Source organism: Cloeon dipterum, chromosome X (assembly GCF_949628265.1).
Source record: "Cloeon dipterum chromosome X, ieCloDipt1.1, whole genome shotgun sequence".
NCBI lineage: Eukaryota > Metazoa > Arthropoda > Insecta > Ephemeroptera > Baetidae > Cloeon > Cloeon dipterum.
The window spans coordinates 2,480,805-2,504,379 of NC_088790.1; the positions used below are offsets into that span (position 1 = coordinate 2,480,805).

The 23,575-nt window shown below is 37.2% G+C and overlaps 3 protein-coding genes across 3 annotated transcripts in view; 2 read left to right on the forward strand and 1 right to left on the reverse strand.

The window, feature by feature from the left end:
• Positions 1 to 15,872: 15,872 nt before the first annotated feature.
• Positions 15,873 to 17,097, reverse strand: LOC135946134 (transmembrane protein 69-like). The gene is made up of 3 exons (XM_065494197.1): positions 16,964 to 17,097; positions 16,594 to 16,913; positions 15,873 to 16,282 (listed from the first exon to the last, which is right to left on the reverse strand). The coding sequence occupies exons 1-3, from the start codon at positions 16,964 to 16,966 to the stop codon at positions 15,934 to 15,936; spliced, it is 672 nt and encodes a 223-aa protein (XP_065350269.1). The 5' UTR covers positions 16,967 to 17,097; the 3' UTR covers positions 15,873 to 15,933.
• A 13-nt stretch (positions 17,098 to 17,110) lies between these two features.
• LOC135946133 (small glutamine-rich tetratricopeptide repeat-containing protein alpha-like) lies at positions 17,111 to 19,293 on the forward strand. The gene is made up of 7 exons (XM_065494196.1): positions 17,111 to 17,271; positions 17,402 to 17,602; positions 17,655 to 17,779; positions 17,839 to 17,988; positions 18,337 to 18,609; positions 18,918 to 18,965; positions 19,027 to 19,293. The coding sequence occupies exons 2-7, from the start codon at positions 17,405 to 17,407 to the stop codon at positions 19,139 to 19,141; spliced, it is 909 nt and encodes a 302-aa protein (XP_065350268.1). The 5' UTR covers positions 17,111 to 17,271; positions 17,402 to 17,404; the 3' UTR covers positions 19,142 to 19,293.
• Positions 19,294 to 20,871: 1,578 nt separating this feature from the next.
• The window catches only part of LOC135945377 (uncharacterized), a 44,141-nt gene continuing 41,437 nt past the window's right edge, over positions 20,872 to 23,575 (forward strand). The window contains exon 1 of the mRNA XM_065493011.1: positions 20,872 to 21,209. Within this exon, the coding sequence (XP_065349083.1) occupies positions 21,207 to 21,209 (3 nt within the window). The 5' untranslated portion in view covers positions 20,872 to 21,206. The remainder of the gene's footprint in view (positions 21,210 to 23,575) is intronic.

A 23,575-nucleotide genomic window follows, 5' to 3' on the forward strand; every position in this document is an offset into this window, starting at 1 on the left:
TACCAAACTGATATAGCGCACGATGAGGTTTTAGATTTTTCTTTTTAAATTGCGAATTAATTAAAATGTTTTAAAAATCAACATTTTCTTTGCCGAATTTTTAACATGAAAAAATAAAAATATCTGAAAATATTGCAAGTATTAATAAAATTGTTGGTTTGTTTAATTTAAAAAATCATAATTTCATATTAATTGCATCCATAATTTCGATCTCTTTGAAATGGAGCTTTTTAGCTTTGAGTGATCGACGAAGGGGTCTAGTTGGAATAGCTGGTCGGTGGGCAACGGATCATCCGGCAGAGGCGAGAGCGATTTTCCCGATGTTGGTCCAGCGGCAGCTTCTCTCGAAACGACGAGAGATAAAAGGGTGCGTCGTGTGTGCTGTGCAGCGCAGGGGCAAGAAAAAAGTTGTTTCTTTGTTCGGTTCGGGCTACTTTTTATGCACGCACTGGCCTTTGCTTTGCCGACGCATAATGACCCTTTGTGCACTGCGTCCATTCACCAAAATTAATTTTTTAGTCTCGTCCGTCCTGTGTAACGGATCGTATGCCGAATCCGGCACAAAGAAAGCAGCGCGGCAGCTGGAGATCGGATTCATTTTCGGCCCGGCACGCATTTTATTCAAGGTGGGTGCCACTTTTCCGAGCTTTTCAATACGTACGTATACGCGCTCGAACGATCGCCGCCGCGTCCACCCTGCTTTTCTTATTTTTTACTCTCTATAAGCGCATATTCATCAACGATATCGTATTCGGAAGAGTGAAGCACTCTCAATACGCTCTATTTATTTTTTCTGACGAGTAGTTTTATTAAAGTTTCATGTGCACGCATAGAAATTAAAATAATTAATATTTTCAAGCTTCCAGGATCAATAAAAGTCATTTTAAAATTTTTAATAATTTAAAAAATTGATTTCTTTGGCCTTTAAGGGTGTACCCTGGGCGCCCCGATGGCTTCCAAAGGGTCGAATTGCACATATTCTGAAAGCTCTCAACTTGGCCATTCCCATGGTGTGCTAATCTTGCAATTCAAACCAATACAGAGTCCGTCAGGGGTCGTTAAAGTGGCTAGAAAATGAGAATTAATCGAAAGCGATCACTCATGGCTATCTTGACGCCAGGGTTGTAATTTTTACCTGTTCTGATGGTCTTATCTGACCTCAAGGGCTACCCTAAGCATCTTAGGATCGTGAAAATCAACTGATTTTGCAATTTTGTTTTTCTCAAATATTTACCTGAACTCAAAATTTCAACCTTTGGCCCTTTGTTTCTAAAAAAACTGAAGGTTTTACCTTCCTGAAAATTAACAGGCATGTTACAGACACTAAAGGCAACATTTTATCCCATACTAAGAAAAAATTAGACTAAATGGTTTTTTTATATATTCAAAATTTAATAATTAATCAAAAAATTACTCAAATTTTAAAAATTCCGAAAATATTTTTGCAAAAGTAAAAGTTGTTTGCCATCTAATTAGGCATCTTTTCGCACAAAGTTTGATGTTCTAGCTTCATTAGAGCTTGAGAAAATCTCAATTTTGTAAGTTCACCCAATGTTTCGTAGAATGTACAAAATTAAAACTTTTCTAATTTAAAAGTTGTGAAAGGAAAAGGGAAATCAATTTTCTGCTCTCATTCATAGATGAAAGCACGGCCAAAATTTTTGAAACCTTTGACTCTTTCTCTCGTCTGCAGGGAGATTTCTGCGGGGCGCAAACTTGTGCCACCGCTAATTAATCAGCTCGCAGAGCAGAATGGAGAGAAAGAGAGATGACAAAGTTTTAGTTTGGACGGAATATAAATCAGAGACGAGGCCTCAAAAGTGAAAGTAAACAGAGTTCATCTCGCTGCTGCTGCTGCTTCTGCTTCTGCTGCGTGCGCTTCGGCTGATGAGCAAAATTATTTTTGCGCCGCTCTCACCCTTTTCCCTCCTCGTCGTCGTCGTCCAAGCAACCCTCAGCTGAAGCAATAAAAGTCTCCTTCTCGTGTTTAATTAATGCAGCAGCAGCAGCAACCCTCGCTTGGAAATGAGCGAGCAGGGCGGCAGACAGCTTTTTCCCCGAGATCGATAAAAACGCCACCAGCCAAATTTATCATAAATGTGCTGATCGGCGCATTTTGCAAATAGCAAACAAAAGTTTCGACCTACGCCATCTTGAAAACTTCCATGTAATCGCTTAAGTATAGTATCCAGAAAGTGAGAGCGTGGCAGAGATGAGTTTGAAAACCCCCAAAATTTGAAAAGGTCCAAATATTACAACCATCTTAGTAATTTGTTCAGATTGGTCGGCGTACAAAAAAATGTCGGGCACTTTTGACCTCGTCAATTGATATTCGTAGATCACTCTAATTTTTGAAATTAAACTAGATCTTTATTTAGTTTTGACATAGCCATTTTTTAGAGCGTAAAAAATTAGGCTGCTTGAGTCAAAATCTGGAATTTTTGTTTGGTCTCATAAATTTTAAATAAAAAATTGCATTTTGGGATTTTAAAAAGTGTTTAAACGCCCAAATCTCAGCTTCTATATTGGTCGGATTTGCAAAAACCACACACTATCAGATTTGCATGATTCTCCCCTAGACAGACAAAAGATACTAAGGATGCCAACCCTTCTACCCCTTTTCGCACCCTAAAAAACGAGATTTTTAACATTTAAATTATTTTTGCACCTCGCACTACGCAACGAAATTAAGTTTTTATCACGTTGAAACCACATCAGTTCATCGTGGAATCTGACGTCGAGTAAAATGGTATGTGGTTTTTGTATTTCTGACTCTTAGATCCCGAGATTTAGAAGAAACACTTTATTTTTTAATTACGATGACGGCCAGCAAAAGAAAAGACGTTTTTTACCGAATCTCGGCTTCTAAGAGTTCTAAGCGTCGGATTTGCAAAAACCACACACCGTTCGACTGGTCACGTTTTCCTCTAAATAGCCAAAGTAAAATATGGGTGTTTACCTCTTTAACCACCTTTTGTACCTTTAAAAAAGTTAAAAAGCTAAAATTGTACAATTTTTGTTTCGTTGTGCAGCACAGTCGAATATTTTACGCTTTGAAACCTCTTCAGTGCATCATGGGACGTTCAGACGAGTAAAATGGTATGCAATTTGTGCAAATAGAATAATTAGAACAAGATATTTAGAAGAGAAAATGTTTTTTTTTATTTAATTATGACGGCAAAAAGCACAAGAAAAAGACGCATTGTATTTTTCACCAAATCTCGGCTTCTAATGATCGGATTTGCAAAACCTGCACGCCGTTCGACTCGCCATGACCTTCTGTAGATAGCCAAATCATTGTAAGGGTGTTAACCCTTTCAACCCCTTTCCAAAATACTAAAAATATTTCTTTTATCGCATAGGTTGGAAAAATTGAAGCATCTATAATTGCTAACAATTCAGAATCCCTCAAATTTAATCATCCCTCCGTCTCACCCCTAAAACCTCCCCAAAAATTAGTTGAATTTGAAAATTGGCAAAACAATTTAAATAAATTTAAAAATTAAAAGTGATAAAAATGATGAATAGATTTCTGCAATAGCTAAAACGACCTCGCAATAAGTGCCACGTTTAACCTTTGGCCTTCATCATGATTCATTTTTATAATATGCTGCCGCTTTTAGTGCACTTATTCTCGTTTTTAATTACTAAAATGAGTGTTCCCCCACACGACTGCTTTTCACACCTCGGTGGAATCCGGCGCGCCTTGTCGCACTTTTCCTTTTGTTTAAGGCCCCGAGTAAGTTTTTTACAGCTCCCCTGACTGCCATTTCACAAAATCTAATGGAATTAATCCGTTTGCCAGCGTCATCTGGCAAAGTGAAATAATAATAAAATCTGTGCAGGGGAACAAAGTTTACTTCTTAATTGATTTTCACGGAGCAAAAAACCAGTCAGGTAAAATAATATTCAAAATGCAAATGCCGAATATTTTTTCTGCGTTTTAATTATCATAAATAAATTAGTTCTAGCGAGATGCGTCGATGGAACAAAGCGAAAGAGGAGAAGGTGATATTTTTCACGAACGAACGAGCTACTTGACAGTTGAAAAAGGTTAAAAACAACTGGCTCACCATTTTTTTTGGCTCGCACGCAACAATTGTTTTACTTTTTCAAAGCAAAGACAATGCATTCGTCCGCCGAGTTGAAATAAAAAAAAAATGTTAAAGTGCATTACAAACACGCACCCTTTCGCGCATATATGCGCCGACGTGTGTTTATCTCGGCCCCTAATCTGCATTTTTACGCGCGCTGCGCGTATATTTTATTATTACTATTTTTTCAAGACGCATTGAGAGAGCAGAAAGGGTGAAACAATGAGGTGAGAGAGAGAGAGCGAGGATGTCTAGATGCAAATTAAAAAGAGGGAATTGAATTGCACGACGCGTATGAAATTTCATTTACCTGCTGCTCGCGCATAAGCAGTTTATTTTGTTCCTCGTCGCGATCCATTCTCGTTTGGAGAGAGTGAAGGTAATAATGGACTCGCTCTTGCTCGCTCGCTCCTTCCAGCCGCCGCGCGATTTATTTCTTTTGATTTCGTCTTCTCGCAAGTGTTCGTGTGAATTCTCGCTGCCTAATTAGAGCGCGTGAAAAACGAACTCTCTCTATAGCTTCTCTTAACTGGCAGTTACGTTTTGAATTTGCAGAATTTGCATCTAACCACTGTTTTAAAGGTTCGTTAAATTTCAATTACTTTAAAAGACCTTTTTGATTTAAATTTATGAATGAAAACACCTGTTTTTCGCCAAATCTCGGCTTGTAAGCGTCGGATATGCAAAAAACTGCACACCATTCGACTTGTCTTGATATCCTCTAGATAGCCAAGGCAGATTAAGGGTGTCAACCCCTTTTCGACCCAATTAAAACTGGATCAAAATTCATTCTTTGTAGGTTAGAAGCAAATGATGCAACTTATTGAGCCTGTATGTAATTAAAGATAGATTAAATTCCATAATTTTTCTATTTTTCATAGGGGTTGATACCATTTTTACCTGCTTTCACTATCTAGAGGACGCTATAACGAGTTGAACGGTGTTCAATTTTTACAAATCTGATGGTTAGAAGCCGAGATTTGGCGAAAAATGTCTCTTTTTTCTGAGGCGTCGCAATTTAAAACCGTGTTTCTTTTAAATCTCGGGTTCTATTTATCCCATTTACAAAAACTTCATACCATTTTACTCATATTTTTACATCCCATAATGCACTGAAGTAGTTTCAAAGTGACAAATATTGAACCGCGTTGCGCAATGAAGCACAAAAACAAACAAAAATTGTACAATTTTAGGATTTTAACTTTTTTAAGGGTGCAAGGAGATGTTTGAAAGGGTAACACACCCTTATTTTACTTTGGATATCTAGAGGAGGACGTGACAAGTCGAACGGTGTTTGGTTTTTACAAATTCGACGCTTAGAAGCCGAGATTTGGTGAAAATCGTCTTTTTCTCTTACTGGCCGTCCTAATTAAAAAACAAGGTTTTTTCTAAATCTCGGGTTCTAAATTATCTCATTTATAAAAATTACGTATCATTTTGCTCGTCTGAACGTCCTTTGATGCACTGAAATATATTCAGGGTGAAAAACACTAAATTCCGGTACGTAGTGAGCAGCAAAAATATTAAAATTTGTTAAATTCCCGTTTTTTTATTGTGCAAAAAGGGGGTTGAAGTGTCAGCACCCTAAGACTATTTCAGCTAGCTCGGGGAAGTTGAGACTAATCGAGCGGTGTGCGGTTTGTGAGAATCTGACCATTAGAAGCTGAGATTTAGGCGTGCGTAAACATTTTTTGAAAACCCCAAAAAAACACAAAATTTGTAAGTTTTTATTTTTTTAATAAAAAATCAAGATATAGAACGCCGTTCAAATTTTAACGTTTCCTTACTAATATTTAGCCATTTACAAGCAGGCAATCTCAAAATTAAAAAATTCTAATAATTTAATTTTTTAAATTTGAGTTTAGTTTCAAAAATTAAATTTTCATGACCTACCACTTTGCGGTAATCAGAAAAGTTGTTCCACTTGACGAGACGGAGTTCAACGGTGCTTCAATGTTTGTTATACGACCAATTTGAACCGATTTAGGGTAAATTAAAAAATTCTTGAGTGCCTGTAAAACCCAGAAATGTCGGAAAGTCACCGATTTCAATTAAAAAACAAAAAAAAATACCAAGTTCCTTTAAAATCAAGAGGATGAATCCCATATCAATTCCGAATCAATTTTGATTTCTTTAAATTTTTCTCTATATTTTTTTCTAAAAATTTCTGCACTCTCCATCTCTGAAATTGGTGTAGCGCGCAGCAGTATGTGAAACTCGACACCTCGTTCTTTGTGTGCAACAAGAAAATCTCGAGACACGCTCACACACACACACACACACACGGCCGTCTAATGAAGCAACGAGAGGAGATCGCGGTGCGCGAGACGCACGTGCATAATAGTATGCAAATGAGGCCGGCGGAAAAACAGTAAAAAATATAATGTCACTTAAATTTATGCAAATGAATTATTTATGCTGCAGCGCGCCGGCGACTCGTTCCATGAGAAATATTGTTTTTTGCTCGCTCTTTCGCTCTCTCTCTCTCTCTCTCTCTCTCTCTCTCTCTCGCATTGTTTATAAAATTTCACTGCACTTTTTCTCCTCCGACGCTCATTTGCATATTTTAATCGAGAAGTGAAACAAAAAAGCCGCGCCAAAGTGGGGTCAGCAGCGAAAGGGTTAAGGTAGGGGTCTTTCCGGTTTCGGAGCCAGTCTCTTCTCTTAGCTCTCTCCATCGGTTAGTTCATTTGCGGCTCTACTTGAAACTGCACGCCTTGCTGACAAATCTCGTGCCAAAAGTAGTGTATTATTTAGTGCGACGCCAGTGTGAATCAGCATATCGTGTGGAGGGTGTGCGGGGGTGGCCTTTCAGTCGGGGGTGTGCCCCGCGGCATTCGCCGCCATCACTCTTTTCTCTCGCGACGTCTGCCATCGAGATTAGAAAAACCTTTGTTGCCCTCTGCCCAGAGAATCATTTATTGTAATCTGTGCATGTTCATTTTAATGCCACTAAAATTTCTTAGGGGAAACTTTCCACGAGTTTTGTAAAATTGTAAGACAAAGCAGCCCAACCAAATCAATTCAATTTATTATTAAAATATTTTTTAATTAGATAGAGTTATTAGTTGGTTGTCCTTGTTAAAAATCATGTTGGTAGCTTTCCAAATTGATAACATATTGACGAATTACAAGTGATGCGAGTTTTGGCTTTACAATTCAGCTGCTTTGAGGGCTATATAGAGAAAAAAAACCTTTTTAAATTCGGAAAGCTGATAAAAAATTAGCAATTTTTTCCATTCAGATTCAAATCTTGAAAGATTCTATATTGTATCATAATTTCTCCAGCCCGATTTCCCGGAAACTCTGTTGGAAAGGTTAAGATTCAAACTTAAAAAAGTGAAATGGCTTGATTTCATATAACATACAAACTTATAGAAAATAATTTAAACCATATGAGGTCGGTATCACAAAATCAGTTATACATTTCTGTATTCGATTTTCCTAAGGAAATCACCAACTCTCCTAAAAATATATAAATCACTAACTAATAAGTAGATTCCAATAATATGTCCATTTTTTTAATCAAGACTTAAATCATAAACTTTCTTCCTTTTGAAAATAATCGTTTTTTGTCAAACACTTAGCTAATTGCAGCGAAAAAACCTTTTCATGTTAATACGTGCATTTCATCTTGTTAGATTTTTACATATATTCTTCATTTAAAATCTATTTTAAATATTCTTTCCTTTTTAGAGCTTTGCGACATGATTTTCTTTTTTTCTGAGCTTTTTTTTCGATCAAAAGGCTCAGAATTAATACATGCTAAATTTTACTGCCTTGCGGTTTTTGAAATGTGCCTGATGTGTATGAAACCACGTTTAAACTAGTCTAAAAGTCCGAGGAAACGTTCCGAAACACTGATTTTTTTCTCACTATCTACAATTTTGGTGGAAATTAATTTTTTTTATCGGTTTCCAAGTCAAAATATCCCAAATATATAGTATCACATTTTTGTTGCTGTTTTAAGTTAAATTTTAATGTCAGGACGTTTTTATTTCTTTGGGTAACAATCCTGCAAAAGGAAAACTTTTGATTTTTATAATTCGTCAATTTTTTTTTTTAAATCGTCAATTTAATTTTTCCGTTGATCCTGCTCAGTCTGTACGACTGTTTCAATTTCTTTTATTGCTTCAAATACAAGACAATTGCATAATACAAACTAAACAAACGATCTTGCTTTTATTTTATGCTGTTCTTTGTATTTCTGACTGCTATATGCTAAATAAAATACTCTTCTTTAATACAAGTGCGCGCATGCAACTCGTCTTACTCACTTGAATAGAAACACGAGAGCGTCCTTTAGATAAATACTGTGTTCGTGTACCTGATGTGCATGTATTTAACGCTCTCTAGCAAAGTGCTCATGCCAATCAGTAATGCAAATTTATCTCAATTGTAATACGATCTCTTTGTATTTCATTTAGCCATAAAATGTTTATCACTAATAAAATGATATATGTAAGGTAATAATTACACTTTAAGGTTATATTACTACTGTTTTTAAAAACTTGATTTTAAATTTCTATTAATTTTATTTTTGCTTTATTCAAAATAATTTAAAAATTAAATAACATAATTTTAATAGCTAAATGCATGCTAAATTATTTACCGAGTAATTTTTATTGAGCAAATTTAAAAAAATATTTTTAAAAAAATTCGTAACAAACAACAATATGACGTTTATTAATCGATTTTGACTTATATTTTCTAATTTAAATTTTATTATGATATGAGAAAATTGCCCACTTGTCGAAAATAAATTAATTAATTTATACTTTATAAAGGTCAACTATTAAACAAATGTTTCATTGTTGACTATACGGCATAAAGTTAGTTCTATTATACAAAGTGCAATAATTAAATGAGTTAAATTCCAAATTTAAGGTTTTTTCGCTTTTCGATCTTATTCATCGCAATCTATCCAACAAAGTGCGAATTTAGAGGAAAAATTCACTATCAAATATCTTGATTTTACAATAAGGAACATTGCAAACTATTCACTGAAACATGTGGATTTTTTTAGCCCTTTCCCCAAGAAAAGGTAAAAGCGATTTTTGCAAATTTTTGTCTTGCTTGATTTTTTGCCACAATCAATCCTTAAACACAAATGATAATTATTTGAGTTGTTGGATTGACAAACAATTCCTTCTACAATTTGCAATAATAAAAAAGGACCTTACCACATCAGTAACAATTCGAATTTTTCGTATTTTCTCCAAAATTTCCATCGCTTGAGCACACTTTCTCGGCAGATTTCAAATGCCTCTGGTCGAGATCTGTCTAACAGCGTATGTAACCTTTTTTGTTGTGAAATAAAATGGGATTTCAAGTAAGGAGACAGTCCTCACCATTCGCAGACACTTTACGCTGTTACTTAGGTCAATTTTTGCTTCAACTCAATCCTAAATGATGATTTCATGCATTGGCAACATCCATTTTCCAGAATTTCGCCTTACTTTGGTGATTTCACATTCATCTTAACATCCTCCCCGTCGGTCGATCGCTTAATTAAGCACAATTGCTTACTCCGCGGGGTCTGATCAAAAAAAGGCACCCTCGCTGGATAATAATCAACCCCCGCCCTACGGTGTGTGTCTCAGATGCATCTCATCGCATTTTCGTTTGTTGTTTCTTTGAAGAAAAAGAAGCGAATCGGCCGGCTGTCAGTCATTTTGGATCGTGTGCAGATTAGTTTTGAGCGAAATTCGGCGTGCAGGCTGCTGTGCTGGTTTGATGAAAAGCTCCCCTTGGCATGCACGCCCCCGTTTTTAGCCACTCCTTTCCACCCTTATCGCGCGGCACTCTCCACCCCAACTCCCATTGCATTTTTTTATATTTTCTTAATCAACAGACCCCACCCTCCTTTCCGTCGTCGACACGGCGCTGCGAAAAAATCTACGCAGCTTCCATTTTAGACGGAGCTAAATCATAAAATTGCGTTTCAATTAAACGCTCATTCACATTAGAAAAATCTAATTTTGTCCCTTCACGAGGTATTTTCGCCAAGGGACTAAATTAAATAAAATTATCAAAAAAATGTAATTCTTTCTTTATTTTTAGGATTTTTTTTTAATTTTGAGAAGGTTAAAAAGGTAAAATAAAAAGGTAAATATAAAAAATTAACCGATTTCAGCGTGTGATCTGTTTTGGTGGTATTTGCGAGTCTAGACAATCTAGAAATTAATTTAAATTATTTTCTTAAACTGTTCAGTTTTTTATTAATTACTTCGTTACTTTATGAACAATTTAAATTATAAAATCAGCAAAACTACGAGTTAGAAATTTAATTTCTTACAACTTATGAAAATTTTGCGTAATTTAAAAGAGAAAAAAAGTTCAATCCAATTTTCGTTCAATCACAGAGGTTAGTGGTAAAAGGACGAGACTTTTTAAATAATAATTAGATAATAAGGAGCAATAGAATGACATTAAAAATAATAGTTACAATGATATTATAACATTAATATATTTAATTCGTTATTTATCTTATTTTTTTTTGCTCTTTTTATCCCTGTCCGAGGACCGGAGGACCGGGAAGGGCGCGCACTGCACTAGCACGAATACTGAAACCCGGGTCCCAATAACACCGCGAACGGATAACATGGGCGCACCAGGCCGTACAAGGACCCAGCTCACTCAAGGGCCACTTGCCTCTGCACCGAGGATTTTTTTTGAAACGCTAGACATTTGTCCCGTGGAGCCAAATCACGCTTGCTGGAAAGGTGCAAACCAGCAAGTAGCGAGTCGGCACCGGTGCGCCTCCCAGCCCGTTGAGCAATTTGAGCAATTCGAGTCACTAAACTAACCACTTTTTGCCATTTCTGACATTTGGGTAGCCAGTATTAGATCTCCCAACTGCTCAAATACCTCTCATTGCTCTGACACTCCTGAGAGTGCCTTAACAATGCGAGCCAACGGGCTGGTTATTTATTACACATATTTACAAAATAAATAACATAATTTTAGTAGCAAATGTATTTTAAGTTGCTACACTAAGCAGTTTTTACTGAGCGAACATAAAAATGCAGTCTTTCAAAAATTGAAACAATGACTTATTCATCCATTCGAAAGATAAACAGCATGTACCTGTTGCTGTTATTTCAAATTGATTGAAGAAAATTGCAAACTATTCTAAAATGAAATTCTCAAAACTATATAAGGTTCAATAATGATTATTGCCTCCATAGCTCACCCAGTGCTATAGATAAATGAAAGTCTAGACGCCTTTTGATACAAAAAATTACTAATTCCTTTGTTAGCTTATTGAAAAATGGAAGAGCAATAATGTTTCCCCTCTCATCTTTTAATTTTCAATAATGACGTTTTTCGCAACTCCGAGAAATTCCACGATTAATGCCCTTAAGCGTCTTGTGCATATATTAAAGGCCGAAATTATGGAAAATACTTTCGTCGGCACTAAATTAAGCGGTGTGGTTGCGCGTATAAGAGGAAAAGAGTTGTTATTAAAAAGTTTGCCATGAATTTTCGCCAGCAGCAATAAGAGCAAAAGCGAGAGCTGCTTGGATGTTTCAGTTTATCTTTTATACACATTTTTCATCATATATCTCGCACATCCCCGCACCAGCCAAAATATTTGTTTCAATTTCTGGAGAAAAACACTTTAACACGACAGTAAATTACCATAAAATAAAAAAATGTCAATAATTAATTGCAACTATTTTTGTTTTTCTTTAAAATTGAGCTCAATTGAGATTATCTCAAGTTCTAAATCAAACTTTGTTTCAAAAGATGCCTAGTACTAGTCCATAAATTTTTAAATTTGTAAAAAAATGGAAATTTTATCAATTTTGAGTAATTTTTTTTAATTATGGATGTCTCTAAAAAACAATAATTTTTGAAGCATATATGAGATAATATGTTGCCCTAAGAAATTCTCAGGGTGGTTTTTGAGATAAAGCAGAGGGTCACAAAGGTTAAAAAACGGAATTTTTTAGTTCAGATGAATAGCAATAAAAACAAAATTGCAAAATTTTATTGGGAGACACTCCTGAGGTCAGACAAGACCATCAGAATAAATAAGAACTCGAACCCAGGCGTCAGGTTATCCCTCGAGTGATCGATATCCTTTTTAACGACGCCTGAATGGTTCGATTTGCAATATTTACATTTACACGCATCGTTGGAACGGCCAAGTCGAGAGCTTTCAGAATATTGTGCAATTCGACCTTTGAAAGGTATCAAGGGCGCTCAGGAACGGGTTTAGGGGCAAATTAAGGCGATTTTTTCATTTATAAATGTCTCTTTTGTGTTCTTAAGGTGAATAAAAGTAAAATTAAAATGATTTAAGAGGTTGGCCTTTAAATTCGTTTCCAAAAATTGCTTAATTTGCGCCTTGAGACGCGAGGAACAAGAAGCATTTTCTGGATTTTCACTTGTACGGCATAGATTTATTTGTTGGAAAATAAGATTTGAATGTCACCCTCTTGAGAAATTACGTCGCATATTGTCCCCTAAAAGAAAAAAGCGGCGTCGGCGGTGCACCTTCAAATTAAAATAGATTGCATGCAAGAGGGAATTCCTCGGAATTGTTTAATTTAGAAAAAAGGCAGCGTGGCCGGGGTGTTGCTCATTAAGTTAAAAAAGGGAGCAGGGGGCGGACGCTTTTTTCCTCCCTATTAGTATTTCATAGGAGGAAAAGAATAAAGAAAACGCAAATTTCAGGGGTTGATGAAAAGAAAGCGAATAAGTGCTCAGATGGAGAGGCAGATAATTAAAATGGAAAATTTCCAAGCGCCCTAGCAAATTGCTGCATGCCGAAAATGGCTGCACCAGAGTTTATTTTGTCTAGAAAATCGCTTTGAACTCACCAAAAGAGAAAATATTAATTTAAAAATACAATTATAATCCAAAGAATGTTTAAAGATTTTTTAAACGCATAATAATTGAAACAGATTCTTTAAAAATTGGAAGAAAGCATTATTTCCAATGTAAAATCACGATTTTCCACAATTTAAGGAATTTATTCTCGACAGTTTCAATCGGGGCAAGATGAAGGAATCGAAATCAAGCCAAAAATCATTAATTTTACGAGAAATTTTGCAAAACCTGAAATTTAGCTTTTGCCCGTTCCCGATTTGCAGTCAACAATTTAAAATAATTTTTCCTTCCTGTGAAAGAAAAAATGTCTTTCTCCTGCCAAGGCGCGCAGGCACACTCTTTTTCTCCCTCGCGATTCATCTTTTATCTAATTTTTGCTTCTTTTTTCTCTTCGTCAAAGCAAATGACAAGCCTCTGATCGCGTAATTTGAATTCGGGTCCAAATTGAACAGGCAGCCGCCCCTTTGCTTGCTGCCTGCTGGCTGTCACCCCCTTATAACGAGGGTGGTATTACTTATTCCATTTATTTCTTCGCCAGCCAAGCGAGATCCTTGTCGAATCTTATTGCGCTCCGAATTTTTTATTCAGCCAACGATTGGATGAAAAAGTTGCGAGAAGCGAGTGGGTGCAAGCCATCGGCAAGGGGTGGAAAATGTGCGCAAGCTCAATATATTTGTTCAGACTCGAGGCAACTGTCAATGCAAATGTTTATAAATTTAAAAAAAAATATTAAAGGCACGAAGAGAGTGATATTTTTTTATTAAAATTTGAAATAAGAAAATGTCCTGGAAAATGGAAATGCAGAAATTTAACAGCTTTGCGGTAGTTTTAATTTTTTCTTAGTTATATATTTTGTCATGTAATCAAGCTATTTTAATTTTTTTATATTTGAATCAACTTTTCCGAGAAATTTGGCGACGGAATACACGAACTAATTTTTGTATTATTTGACCAGCTTTCCGAATTATAAAACCAAACTGGTGCCCCCCTATATGCAATAATTTTTCAATTTGAAAATTTTGTCAATATCTAGATCCTTAAAGATCGTTTTTGACGAAGTTTCTGAGCACACTAATCGATTCTTGAGGGTCGAATAAGGTAAAATGGATATTTTTTCCGATTAAAAAGTGCAGCGCGGCGTGCGAACTTTTTCTCCCGCCAAAACAATATGAATGCGAGATGTGCGCATGCGTCAGAGCTGACTGAGTCTGACAAAGAAGTCATTCGTTCAGGCGATCCCTCTGCAAGTGCTTAAACCAGCTCTGACGCATGCGTATATACGTTCAAATTGTTTTGGCGGGAAAAAAGTTCGTATACGTCCCGCTGCACTTCTTGCGGTCGGAAAAAATATCCCCTTTAACTAATTCGACCCTCAAGAATCGATTGGTGTGCTCGGAAACTTCATCAAAGACGGTCATTAACAGCTTTTAGCCGTAGAAAATATTTAAATTTCGAGATTTGAACGTGCACCACGGAAAAACCTTATTTTATTTGGCACGTTTCCATGATTTTTTTTGTAACTAGAAAAAAATAATTTTCTCCGGGATAATTTTGTATGCCTTTCTACCTAATTGATTGCAAAAAATTTGAGCTGTTGGTATAAATGGAACAAGATGATGGCATGCACATTCTTTAATACAAAGGAGGAACCAATTTGAGCTGTCATTTAAAATTCTTTCATCGCTCACGCACGACTTGCTTTTACCCCTCGAACACGCACGCACGCACCCGCCCGCCCGCCCGGCTTTTCATCAAATGAGCAAGAAATGAGATCGCAAATGAAGCGTCTTCCCCAAAAATTAAATATTCTTCAGGCGTGAATAATTTTTATTCCTGCTGCATCAGCGAGCACGCCGCTCCTTTTCATCTCACTCTTCTCTCTCGCTTTTCGAAGTGAAATCCTTTCAGCTCCTACATAAAGCACACTATTCGTGATTTTGGGTAGCATATTTTTACTGATTCTCAATAGAACCATTCAACTTAAGAGAAAAAATCTTGTAATTTTTAAAACGTCCTCCTGAAAATAATTTCCAATTTCCCGGAAAAGACATTTAAAACACAATAATTAATGCTTGATTAAAAAAAACTGTCTCAGAAAAAAGCCAAGCTCTACTAAAAACCGTTAAATTTCAACACTCGATTTTCCCAAACCGCTTTCTATTGGAAATTTTTTTGGAAAAATCAGCAAGTTAGAAAAAGTATGAAGATGGCACTTGAATCGATTTGTCTCGCTAAGTAGATTCCAAAAATGTAAACTTCTAAGAATCCAGCAGCAAAAAGTATTTATTCTCCCGATTTCGCGGAAAAGCCGTAAACAAATTGGACTATATTTTTTCTAAAATTTTAAATTGCTAAATTAGGAGCTTGATTTTAAAAAAACTACCGTGGAAAAATTAGAATACTTCTACAAGCCGTTACATTTGTTCATGCGATCTCCCCAGAGCACTATTTTGCCGGAAAATTTTGGGGAAATCACCAACTTTTGCAAAAAGGATGAAAGTTAACATCATTCGATTCGTCCCGCTGTACAGATTCTAATTATAAAAAGTTTATTAAAATGTGAATACCGGAAAATTTATGAAATTTGTTTAAACTTAGAGGACCAACTCAATTAGGCAATCTAATAAATCCCAGCGGGAACTATATGTGAGGAAAAACAATAATTTTTAAAATTAAATGTTTCCTGTGTTTAAAAAATAAATGGAATTTGAAACAAAACTCGTATTTTATTGATCTCTTCAACAACACATCATCGCATTTCTTTTCAACTTTAGCTGAAATTCTCACAAGCCTTCACGTAAATCGCAAATTAATATTAAATATATAACCATACTGCCAATTGATTTGCTATGTTTTAAATTTATTTAGATAACCTTGTAAATTTCCTATTAAATCATCCATCAGTATTAATAAATAATAAATAAATCAAAATCACAATCCAGTTGGAAACCAGAACAAATTAATTTAATGCTTTATACTGCCGAATTAGATCTAAAATTCAGTGCTGGCTGTTTTCTTTATTTTTCTCCTCTTTCTTATGAGTATAGCTCAGGGCCAGGGCCGAGAGGAGCGAGGCCACCGCCACGGAGGAAAGGACTAGACGCAGCGACTTGAACCAATGCGGATACGACGATTTGCTCCTCGCCAAATCGAAGTAGGCAGCGCCCGTGAGGCCTGTGGCGACGGTCAGCACGCCAGGCGCGTAAGGCAAACCTAGGGCTGCCACGGCCACCAGGGAGGGAGCCACGCTCACGCCCAGGTTCTCAAAGGTCATTCCTGCCGACGCAGGATGCAGAGCGTGGCCCCACCGCACGCCTCCCAGGAAGGACAGAATTGAGGCACCGTACCTGAAATAAAAAACGGTCTTTTAGAAGGGTTTTTTATTAAAAAAATTAATTATTAAAAAGACGCATAAATAGGCCTTTTAAAATTTACAAACTATTTTAGAAAAATTGTCTCTGATTTTTTTTAATTTTTTTGAGAGGAAAATATTAATTTTGCCATTAATAAATGAAAAATTTGTAATTATGTTATGATGAAAATCAGTTTTTGTGCCAAATTAACGTATGTATATCAACGAATGAAAATGTATAAAAATGTTTGTAATAAAATCGAATTTTGGTATAAACAGCTAAAAAATATAAACAAAAACGTTTACCATAACTGGATGGAACCCATGAGAGGGCAGAAGGTGCCAGATGAAAGGGTGTAAACAGGAACGGCTACAAAGGGAATGAGTCCTGACAGTCCGTAGAGCAAGGCAGGGCTTGGCGAGTCCTTCAGCCCCTTCAGCACGGACAGCACTGTCAGGTCAGTCACCTTCTCCTTCAGAAGAGGCGCTTGCACAGGAATTTGGACAGCCACAGCCGGCTTCTGATGGTGCTGAACTTCTTTTTGCGAGCAGAAGTTTGCAGCCGGGGCGACGAGCCGCAGCGAAGAGGGAATTTTTCCAGCACATCGCACGAGGCCAATTTTGAACTGCAATAAATTAGTTTTTCAAATAGGAACAGACATTTTTACAGGCTTACCATGACTAAATGTTAATTTCTCGCTTCAGAATAATGAAAATTAGATTGAAATCGATATTTCAACAGTGAGAAAAGTCAACAATAAAAATGATTTTCGCTCCTGACATCATTGCTCCTCTTCCCACACCGCCAGACACAGACAGAACTGGCACGCCCCTTTTTTGTTATCAATCTGCCTGCATTTGTCTGCCACCTGGCGGCTGTTAAAGGAAATCTTTGAACCACAGCTGTAAACGGAATACGGACTGAGTCACTCAGGAAATTCAGTTTAAGGCCAAATTCGTACGGATTTCGGCTTCATTTCCAAGGTACTTTCCTTTATAATCAATTAATTAATTATTAATTTCCATTACTCCTTCTAAAAATCAGTTTTTCTTCATGAAAAATCCGCAAAACCAAGAAAACTGATGCGCATGTTGTTTTGTTTACTTTTTGCAGAGCATGGACGATCGCAAGAGGCTGGTCAGCAGCTTCCTCGGCTTTCTGGCCGAAGAAGTGAAGGCGAACCGGCCTTCGGAGGAGCTGACTGAGAGCCTCGAGGTGGCCATGCAGTGTCTTGAGAGTGCCTACAACATCGCCCCGCAGGACATCACTGCGGCCGGCCAACCCCCTCTTCTCTCCCTCTTCCAGAATCAAACAGTGCGTATTTTTATAATATAAAAATTTAAATTAAATTTTGTTCTTGTCACAGAATCCGTTCTCTGGTGCTCCGGAAGCTCCTGTCGACGCTAAGGCGGAGGCGGAAAAGTGCAAGCTTGTGGGAAACAATCTGGTCAAGGAAGATAATCATGTGATGGCTGTTGACCAATACACCAGGTGAGGAAATACATAAAAGGAAATTGACTTATGTAATTATATTTAATTTTGTCTTTCAGAGCTATTATGTTCGACGGCAAAAACGCGGTTTACTACTGCAACAGAGCCGCTGCTTACAACAAATTAGGCAACTTCCACGCGGCTGTTATGGACTGCAAGACTGCCATTCAGATTGACCCCTCCTACAGTAAGGCCTATGGAAGAATGGGGTGAGAATTGATCAAGTTCATGTTTAAATATAATTTTTTACTGTTTGCTTGGTATTTTTATCAATTATTGTCTTATAAGCTGTTTGGCACATTTTGTTCTTCGTTATGTTATCAGCAAAATCGTAATTCTCTGGAAATTCGTAATATCTAATTTTACGATTTTCCCACTTTTTGAAACGCACGCCACACCTTTTGTAATTTTGACATTCACCACTGATTATACTCTTCAAAATCGCAATTATTCGGCATGATCAAACAGTCATTATTTGCTGATCAAAACAAAAGCAGAAATTAATAAACATTTACACATCCCTTTTGATGACCATTTTTCAACCCGATTTTCCACAGGGTTGCGTATGCACAGCTCAAAATGCATGCAGAGGCGATCGACAGCTACCAGAAGGCGCTGGAGCTCGAGCCAGGAAATGAAACCTACACAAACAACCTGAGGATTTCTCAAGACATTGTGGGACAGCAGCAGCAAACGAGCACGCCTCAACAAGCACCTAACCTGACCTCGGCCTTCCAGCAAGGAGGCTTCCAATTTGGCCAGCTACTCAACAATCCAGCCCTTGTCAACATGGCCACGCAGCTCATGAATGACCCAAATATGAGCAGAGTGTGAGTTTGATTATTTTTTGGGCTGTTAAGACTAAAAGAAATGCACACAAATTCTGGAAAATTTAAAAAATTCAATCTGTGACTCTTGTAGTGAGGTTTTGGGCAACAGGGGCTAAGGGATGAAGGGTGGACCCCCCAAATCCATTCAGCTCACCAGGGAAGGTCAAGACGAGTTAAACCGTGTGCAGTTTTTGCATTTTTATATTTAGAATCCAAGATTAGCGCTCACATTTTAAAAATTTCAATGTTTTCGAAGCCGAACACCGTTTTAATATTTTTATCTGTATTTATGTTAATTTTATTTACAGAATGAATGACATTATGGCTGGTGGCAGCGTAGACGCTTTAATGCAAGCGTAAGTGATTTATTTTCCTCCCTTCTAGTCCCTTTTTACTAAAATGTTATTCGGTATGTAGTGGACAGAGTTTGGCGCAGCAGTTGCAGGCGACTAATCCAGATCTAATCGACAACTTCAGACGCACGATGGGCCAGCCACCTGAGGAGCCGCCGCGTGAACCAGAAAACCAGTAAAAGCGCTTCATTTCGACTTGTCACGCAAGTACTCTCCATTAGCTGAGTCAACATTTTGGTTCTTGGCTTCTAATATGATCACACCAGAGAGAAGTTCTGCTCGTCCAAATTAACTGAGATTTTCCATATGTACAATAAAGAGTTGATTAATACATGACCGCTTCTTATTTTGTTTAAAAACTATAGAGCACACTGCAATCAGTTCTTTATTCGAGTTTAAATTTACATTACGCCCGTCCCACTTACTTGGCGCCTTTTTATTGCCTTATCAGTGTAAACACTTATCTATTTGGTGTCTGTTTATTTTGCTCTCGCACTTATGACTCACAAATTCGTGAATAATTTCGTCGCTCTTATATTTTGCACTGCGCTAATCACCCGTTAAATGAAGTGAAAATATTGAGTTTTCAAGCAATTTGAAGATTCATGAATCTGTGACAAACTATTAATCATCAATTTTATCATAAAACCTGGATAAAAGTGTCTAATTCTATGATTTTCCGCTCGTTACAACACGCCTTTATTTCAATACCATTTAAAGATATCTTACCGCGATTAATGGGAGAAACTCCAAATTTTCTCGCACTTTGTGAGAGGTGCAACGCCTCCTTTGTTTCTTTTCCGGGGATATTTAAAATTCTCAGTGAATTAGACATTAAATTTAACGATATCCCCGCGTTTTCAAACATGTGCCACACACGTCTTCTTTGTTATTTTCAGGGGATTTACGCTTCCCATTTCAAAATTTCCCGTGAATTCTCATCAAAATTAATAAAGATTTTCCGAAGTTTCAAAACACGAGCCGGGCCACGCCTTCTTTTTATTTTCCGAAGAACCACGCCCCAATTTCAAATTTACTGCGATTTTTCAGTAAAAACGTGAAATTCTACGATTTTCCCGCGCTTTTCGCTAAATTTTCATTCTAATATGGAGGGAACCACGCCCCCATTTAAAATTCTGGCTCTAGTTTATCTAGTTTCCCAAAGAATCCGGTGAACTCATTATTTCCAGTTATTCAAAATTGCAAACTTTGCAATAATTTATTTAGTCATTTTTTGTCACCCATTTGGAAGTCATTGTATTTATTTACATATCGGCTTTTTTCTTCTTTAAATGGCTTTAGTGAACATTTTTCGTATTCATTTTTATTTTTATCAGTGATGCATAATGTAATGGGCTTCTCCTAATCAGTTAAAAGACTCGGCGTGTGTCTTGAATTTAAAGCGTTGTTGGATTTTCCGCGTCCTGCTCCTTGCTGCGAATGTGTGTGTACACGGCGGCGATATGGACATGGACGCACCTGAGCACATACAAAATACACCTTTTGCTGCTTGCTGTGCGTGCACAATACACGCAGAGACACGTTCACATTGTCCGCGCGGCGTTTGCCTGTGCCTGTGCCTGCGAGCCACCGCAAAGCAAAGGTACTCACAACACACTCGCGAGGGGGTTCCCCTTCGGTGCAGGTCGCAGTGAGCCCGGCGTCGGAGGGGAACGTGTGCGGAGTCGTATCGTGGCTGCGGACGCGGTGCAGTCTGACGTAGACATCACCAAATGTTTTTGACTATCGATATAAATCGATATATATCGTCTGAAAAAATATCGACGTTAAAATATCGTCCTATATAACCTATGTTAAGCCACAAAAAAACATCGATAAAAATCGATAAATATCGTCAGAAAAAATATCGATATTAAAAATCGATTTTTATTTGGCCATGTCTAGTCTGACGAACTCGCTCGTTCGCTCGCCTCACACTCGCGCTTTTGTGTGCATCTCGCTGTTTTTGATTTGTCTGTTTTCTCGTGGGAGTGTCCGCGGACCCTTGGAGGTCTGCCAACCCTGAAGGCCTCCGAACTGTCGATTCTGCCAGTTCTGCCGGCGGCGCGCTTTGTAGTCTCGAATAAGCTTAGGATTATTTTGTGTTTTCCGTCGCAAACGTCGGGAAAAGTGCTGTCAAGTGTGCCAGCTGCGGGAAACAAACAAAGCCAGGTGACCAGGATGCAGTCTGTTTAACGGACCAAACCCGGACGACCCCTGCCTACCTTCGGCAACACCGGAACAATGGTATGAACACTGCACTTTTAAATTGACAGAAATCGAAAAATAAAATTTGTAATTAGTAGCACTTATCTATATGTTTTTGGTTCAAACTAATCTTTTTCAATCATTTCCTCGACGTTTTTTTAACAATAGCTAAATTTATTTAAAAAGTACAGGGGCTTTTGGAAATCAAATTTTCTTTATAAAGCTCTTACAAATTTAAATCGAATTAAATCCTTAAATTTTACGTAAAAGTTATCAGGATTTATAATGAGAACCATCTACAGTGGCAAACAAAATTTATAGGACGGTATTTTAATGATTTTTTTAACTTCCCAAAATTTCAAATTTGATTCAATATTGCAGTTTTTGCTCAATTCAGCTGAAATTTGATTTGTAGTTACTGTTTGATGAGTAAAATCGATCAGCGAGTCATTTTTGGCTTTCTGGAAAAAATTGAAAATTTCACACAAGGATTAATTCTGGATTTTGTAATTTCTAACGATTAACCGTAGAGCAAGAGACTAAAAATATTCCGAAAGGAGACTAAAACTCCACTGCATTATTGTTTTGTTTCCGAAAATAAAATATTTAAATAAATTAACAAAAGAATTCTACAAATTGGCAAATTTTCCGAAAAGTGAAAAAGTGACCCATTCGATTTTAAAACATTTTCCCGTCAGGACTTTTTTTACCTTCGAAGTCTCCTTAAGCTCACAAACTCCGTCGAATAAAAAAATTCCCCTATTCACCATTGCGAAAGCCATTCTAAGTGTTTGAAGAGCCACCATTAGATGGCGCCAGCAGTTAATTTCAATTTTAATGCATTCCCGCTACGATTTTAAACCCAATTCTGCTTCTGTGCATTGAATTCCTTAAAATTATTCAAAAATCGCCGTGGACACGTCAGCAAAGATGATTTGTTTTGAAAAACTGTTTTCGATTAAAATCAGAAGTAAGCGGTGGCGCCATCTATTTATTACACCACCTGTAGAATTAACGAGAATTTAATGATTTATCAAAAAACTGCTGAAAAAACATTGCTAGCTCTTTTCTGGGTTAAACAAACAAATATGTTTCAAAACAATCTGTCTTTATTGCGGAGGAAGTGTACGCGCAGCTTTGAATGAGTCGTCATTGAGGAGAAAAGGTGCAATTAATGGGCCGCGTGGGCCGTGTGTTCTTGAGAGCGACAAGCAGACCAGATGTGCAGCTTTTGACAGAATTCGCGCGACCTTGCACAGATAAATAAAGTTACGTCATTCGGCAAACACAATGGAAAAGAAAGGCCATTCGGCGCCAGATGGGCGATAAATACACTTGGCATCGGGAGTAGTATGGCTGCTGTGTAGTGTAGTGTCGTGTCGTGTAGTGTCGAGTCGAGTCGAGCGATTACACCACGCGTTCTGATAAAACTGAAATTATTATCCGCGCAGCGACTGGATTTTAATTCGACGCCGCCGGCGTTAAATGCTACTTTGTCTCTCGACGGCCTTGTCCTGCGCAGATCAAATACGGGGATAATAATATTGAGAATCAATTATGCATGTCGTAGTTCTGTTGCCTTTATTTACGCTGGGGCCGATAGAGTTTATTGGTCAAACGTGCTTTCATTCCACTATTTACGCGAGGAACAAATTGTGCTTAATATACAGGAAAGAAAGATTTATGCGCTTGTGAACTCATGTGACCTCGCTGCAGCTGGAATGAATAATTTCAATTGTGAATGGAATATCAAATTACAAATGTTGAACTGTTGCTCTAAAGGAAATTCAGAACTCATTGATTTCGTGATAATCCTTCCAATTCTTGCTGAATTTTAAGGTTTTTACCAAAAAAATAAAGAATTAATTATTTTTCCAGCGAGTTAAATCGTTGAAAATTGCAGTTTTCGGTATCGAAAACACTTGAAACGTAATCTCTGTAAACAGTGACTGCTGGAAGAGGGCGTAACTCCCGCGAATTTTGAAATGAGAGTTTGATTTCCCGGAAAATGAATAAAGTAGGCGTAACACGTGTCGCAAAAGGCGAGAAGATCGTTAAATATATCGGTTAACATTTTAATTCGCGTTATTCAGTTAATCAAACAAAGGAGGCGTGGCACGTGCTGCAAAAGCGGGAAAATCTTAAAACTACGATTTAACTGAGAATTGGTGCTAATTTATAAATTGGGGGCATTCTTATTCTAATAAAGGCGTTATTTCACGGGGGAAATTAGGAAATTTAACGTTTTTACTGAAAAATCGCGGGTGTTTCTAAAGGGGGCGTGGTTCCTTGGAAAACAAAAAAGGAATGATGGCATTTAGATTCAACGTAATTTTTTATTGCGATCTCAAAGAGCGTTTTCGCTATGATTTTTTTGAAAAAAATCTGATTAAATGATCAATTTA

Bases quoted from the DNA above. Each gene is read 5' to 3' on its own strand.
- LOC135946133 (XM_065494196.1), top strand. From the start codon at position 17,405: ATGGACGATCGCAAGAGGCTGGTCAGCAGCTTCCTCGGCTTTCTGGCC. The intron at 17,780-17,838 runs GTGAGGAAATAC...TTTGTCTTTCAG, and splicing joins GCTGTTGACCAATACACCAG to AGCTATTATGTTCGACGGCA. The intron at 18,966-19,026 runs GTAAGTGATTTA...TTCGGTATGTAG, and splicing joins GTAGACGCTTTAATGCAAGC to TGGACAGAGTTTGGCGCAGC.
- LOC135946134 (XM_065494197.1), bottom strand. The intron at 16,283-16,593 runs GTAAACGTTTTT...TTTTTATTTCAG, and splicing joins ATGGGTTCCATCCAGTTATG to GTACGGTGCCTCAATTCTGT.